The sequence below is a fragment of the Columba livia genome, chromosome 20, assembly GCF_036013475.1.
Source record: "Columba livia isolate bColLiv1 breed racing homer chromosome 20, bColLiv1.pat.W.v2, whole genome shotgun sequence".
Classification (NCBI taxonomy): Eukaryota; Metazoa; Chordata; class Aves; order Columbiformes; family Columbidae; genus Columba; species Columba livia.
In genome coordinates this window covers 1235250-1240146 of record NC_088621.1, presented here as the reverse complement: position 1 = coordinate 1240146, position 4897 = coordinate 1235250, and the positions used below count along the sequence as shown (strand labels likewise).

General features: G+C 51.7%; 1 protein-coding gene across 1 annotated transcript; it reads left to right on the top strand.

Moving 5' to 3' along the window:
• The first annotated feature begins 253 nt into the window (after positions 1-253).
• SRSF1 (serine and arginine rich splicing factor 1) lies at positions 254-3815 on the top strand. Its single transcript, XM_065036694.1, has 4 exons — positions 254-656; positions 836-1020; positions 1246-1418; positions 1683-3815. Exons 1-4 carry the CDS (start codon positions 463-465, stop codon positions 1875-1877), a joined length of 747 nt encoding a protein of 248 aa, XP_064892766.1. The 5' UTR covers positions 254-462; the 3' UTR covers positions 1878-3815.
• The last annotated feature ends 1082 nt before the right edge of the window (positions 3816-4897 follow it).

Here is a 4897-nt window from a genome sequence, read left to right as displayed (position 1 = left end):
GCCGCACCGGATGTGACGCCACACGGCCTGCCGCCATAAAAAAGGCGGCTGGGGATTGCGTCCTTCCCCCACCGGGAGCAGCAGGAGGTTTTCCGAGGGAGAACCGGACTCGCCGCACTCCCGCGCTCAGCGGCGGCACCGCCAGCGCGGGTTCGGCTTCTGAGGCGGAGCAGCTAAGGGACGAGAGAGGAGGAACTACTTTCCTGCGGTGCCGCGCATGCGCATGACAGAGGAGTGAGGGCGCGCGGAAGGCGCGGGCACCGTCTGCTTGTCGGAGAGCGCGGAAGGTGCTGCGTCCCGGGGTGAGATCGCTGCGCGCAGTAGGACCGCGAGGGGAGCCTCGGTCGCCATTTTGAAGCGGTCGTTGGGGGAGGCGGCGTGTGCGCTCCCGTGTGCCCGGCCCCGTGCCTCCCGCTCTCCGCGCCCCGGCCCTCCACCGCCGCAGCCATTGCCGACCTTGCCATGTCCGGAGGGGGCGTGATCCGCGGCCCAGCCGGCAACAACGACTGCCGCATCTACGTGGGGAACCTGCCCCCCGACATCCGCACCAAGGACATCGAGGACGTTTTCTACAAGTACGGGGCCATCCGCGACATCGACCTCAAGAACCGCCGCGGGGGCCCGCCCTTCGCCTTCGTCGAGTTTGAGGACCCCAGGTGAGCCCCCCCGCCCCCGGGCGCTCCCCCGTGTCCCCCCAGCCCGGCCTGCGGCGGGAGCGGCGCCCGGAGCCGCCTTGGCCGCGCTGACGGGCCGCGCGCGGGGGGAGGCGGCGGGAGCGGGAACAAAGGCGGGGGCGCGCGGGGTGACCGCGCTCACCGCCCGGCCCGCTCCGCAGGGACGCGGAGGACGCCGTGTACGGGCGGGATGGCTACGACTACGATGGGTATCGGCTCCGCGTGGAGTTCCCCCGGAGCGGCCGGGGCACCGGCAGAGGCGGCGGCGGTGGCGGCGGGGGAGGAGCCCCCCGGGGCAGGTACGGGCCCCCGTCCCGGCGCTCGGAGTACAGAGTGATCGTCTCGGGTGAGTCAGTGCTCTCTTTTCACCCAGGTGCTCCCCCGGGGTCCTCCAGGCGACTGTCCCGGCGAGGGGCCGCGCAGCTCCGAGCCGCTGCTTCCAAAGCATCGCCTGGGAGGAGTCCCGGCCCGCTGGGGCCGACGGCTCTTCTGTTTCCTGCCGACTGATGCTGCAGCTGCAGGAGACGAGAACACAACTTGGTTTTAACGTGATATCTTGCTTTTGATTTAGGGCTGCCTCCAAGTGGGAGTTGGCAGGATTTAAAGGATCACATGCGTGAAGCAGGTGATGTATGTTATGCTGATGTTTTCCGAGATGGCACTGGTGTCGTGGAGTTTGTGCGGAAGGAAGATATGACCTACGCTGTGCGAAAACTGGATAACACTAAGTTTAGATCTCATGAGGTAGGTTTCATACTTACTTTCTTTGGCCAGAATTGGATACAAGGGGCTTAACAGTAGGATCTGAAGGTAAGGAACGTGTGGAATTCATTGGTTATGTACAAAGCAGCTAAATTAAATCTGTGGTCAGCGTATCAGGAGATAGACTGTAAAGCTTTGATGTCTATTTCCATGCCGTAGTAAATGATCTCTTTGGTCTGTCAGCATGCCTAAAAAGATGGCCCCAAAGCCTCGACTTTTCAATCGAAAGTTCTGTCTATTCAATAGGGAGAAACTGCCTACATCCGTGTTAAAGTTGATGGCCCAAGAAGCCCAAGCTATGGAAGATCTCGGTCACGCAGCCGTAGTCGTAGCAGAAGCCGTAGTCGAAGCAACAGCAGAAGCCGCAGTTATTCCCCAAGAAGAAGCAGAGGATCTCCACGCTACTCTCCCCGCCACAGCAGATCCCGATCTCGTACATAAACGATCACTAGCTCTGATCTTTTTGTAGAACCCCATGTTGTACACAGTTCTCCTTTACTTAGTACAGTCTTTCTTTTTTTTTTTTTTTTAATTCCAACTGTTTTATTCGAATTGGCTGAAGTGTTGAATTGCATACTTGTGTAAAATCCCTAGTGAGTATTTGCTCCTTGACATCAACATTCCCCTCACGTCTTTGGTAAATTGTATTTTAATTGATGTCAGTCAGGCTTGTTCCGATTTAGTTCTAGTTAAATACCAACGTTCTTCACGCTGTGGTATTGCTGTGTAAATGTCTCCGTGTTCAGCTATGGTTTACACGAGCTGGGGATGTTGGGATGTTTGTGGCTAACTTGTCTCTTCTGGGGGATCTTATATTTTATCTTGCCTTTTCGTGTGTCTTTCTGTAGACATATCTGAAGAGATGGATTAAGAATGCTTTGGATTAAAGGATTGTGGAGCACATGTCAATCATTTTAGGATTGTCAAAAGGAGGATTGAGGAGGATCAGATCAATAATGGAGGCAATGGTATGACTCCAAGTGCTATTGTCACAGATGAACTTGGCAGTATTGACCTTATACTGAGAGACAGGTTAATTGAGCACGTGCACCTACGTGGCACTTCAGGCATGTTCTGGTTACTGCAGACTACAATTGCTCTTTTCTTTAAAACGTTTTGGGGGGGGCAATTGTGGCCAAGTACTTGTTTTTGTAATTCTCTATTCCATTCTAGTGGTTTTTTTAAAGGAATAACTGGGACGGGGGTGGGATATTGGTTTATTTTGTCCTGCAGCATTTGGTTACAAGTGTTAATGTTCTGTAGTATTCGTACACTTGTAGTAGATCAAGGGTATCTTTAAATCAGAGTATAATATCAATACTGCTAAAATCTGCATGTCCTCTGTGTGACTGATACAACGTTACTATTTCATTTTTTAAAGTATCAGAACGAAAGCAAAAAAAAAAAAATAGACAACCTAGTGGGGAATAATCCTTAAGGCTCAGCCCTGCCCCCTCAGACTAATGCACACTTGACTCCCGATAAGTCTGGAACCTCCGGGTAGTTACCGTGGTCCCGTCCAGCCGTGCAGTAGGTCGATAGCTGTGCCAGTAAAGCTTTTCCAGTCTCATAAACATTTTTTGCAACCACAAAACCTGTAGCGCACCACCACGCGAGCGATGAGTATGTTGGCATTTTCAGTTGACGTATTGTAAATATTAGAGTGTTTCCTCCAAATAGTAATTAACATTTCTAAAGAAATTATCTGAGCATCACCATTCAAAAGTTTGTTTTGGGGAATTGATAGTTATTAATGTACATCTGTATTAATTGATGGCAAACATAACTGATCATTCCCCAGAATCCTATTTTTTCATTACAGTATCTAACTTTTTGCCTCCTCTTTTTTGGTTTTGCTGGTTATAAAGGTTTGGATTGGAGAGGGCTCACTGGATCCCAATCCTTGGAGCTGGATCATTGGATTCAAATCATAATGTGGATAGGATAGGGAGGCTGAATTACCAGGATTCATGGAGCGGGATCAGATTACCAGGAACATAGGAGTGGATTCCTGCCCCAACCAAACCGCATTCGTGTGGATTTTTTTATTCAACTCAATTGGCTATTCCAAAGATATTTTTTTTTCCTATTTTTGACGATTGGAGCCCTTAAGATGCACGATGGAGTTGTTCATTTTTTTGGTAAAAGGAGCAAAGCGAGGACCTGGAGAGGTACGCTGGAGCAATCTCCTTGGAAGGATTCAGCACGAGTAGATGGTAAATGTTGAAGGGGAAAAAGGGGGGTTTGTTTAAAAAAAATAAAAAGTAAATCAATAAGTCATTTCTCTAAATTTAACGACAAAAATTGGAGTTAAAGATGAAGTAGGTTTTCAATTGGCTATTGCCTTTTTTCTTTGACAAATAAAATTTTTAAAAAACGCGCGTGGTTGTGGTGATTTGTGGCTCGGAGCGCGGGGCTCGGCGCGCTGCCGCGGCCCCTGGACCAGCTCCCAGACAAAGGGCTTTTGTGCCCAACAGAGCCGTAGTGTTCGCAGGAAGCGTTGCTGTTCGAGCTGCTCCCGGGGAAGGGATCGGCTCCCTGGGCAATGGGTGGAATTTGCTATACGAGGAGGGGAAAAGAAAAGAACTCTGGCTGCTCAAAAGAGGATGCTTGAGTGGGAATGTTGTTGCTAAAGATACTGAGGTATCACAAAAGGAAAATGGGAGATTAATCGGGCTCAGCACTCTCTGGTGTCCTGGGGTGAAAACGGGACAGACCTTCCGGTGCTGCCACCGCATCTGAAATGACGTTGCTTGTGTTTTACTAGCTCTAATTTACAGTGAATTGCAGAGCGGTGTCAGGAAGGAACAGAGAGGGGGTTTTCCTGCCCCTGTACTGGGGTCCTGGGGGTGCGGAGAAGGCGCTGACCAGGTTAATGCTGGAATGGGACTTGTGTCAATAGGGACACTTTTTGGACAAGGATGAGTGGTCGCTTCTGTGCTGCAGGGAAATGCGCCCTGTGTGGGTTGAGGCAGGAGGGTCACGTTGTGTAAGTGGGGTTTGGATTTGGGGCAGGATGAGCAGATGTGGGTTTTAACCCGATGCTGGGAAGGTGCTGGGGGTGGTGACAGGTGGTTTGTTACAGAACGTTGGGGCCCTGCAGAAACTCCGTGTTGCCCAAGGTGGGACCATGAGATGAGGCTTTTCTCAAAAACTGGGGAATCCCGGTAGCGAAGCCGTGTGTTGAGGGGGAGGTAAAAGGTGTGTTGTGGACACAGCGGCCTGATGTGGCTGGGGGGGCACCAGCTGGGGGGCTCTGGCGGGATGTTTGGCCGGGGTGTGGGTGTGATGGAGCGGAGCGGGTGGTGCTCGCCTGGGGACACGGGGTGCAGTGGTGAAACAAGGGGAAGTTTAGCCCAGAAAACCCTAAACTCTCCTCGGCTTTGAGCGGTTCTGCCACCTGCGAAGGTGGAATGGGAGTGGTTTTAAAGCAGCAATTATGAGTGTGCTCAGGGAAACAA

Coding starts and splice junctions, on each gene's coding strand:
- SRSF1 (XM_065036694.1), top strand. CDS start 463: ATGTCCGGAGGGGGCGTGATCCGCGGCCCAGCCGGCAACAACGACTGC. Junction 657..835: donor GTCGAGTTTGAGGACCCCAG/GTGAGCCCCCCC, acceptor CCCGCTCCGCAG/GGACGCGGAGGACGCCGTGT. Junction 1,419..1,682: donor CTAAGTTTAGATCTCATGAG/GTAGGTTTCATA, acceptor TCTATTCAATAG/GGAGAAACTGCCTACATCCG.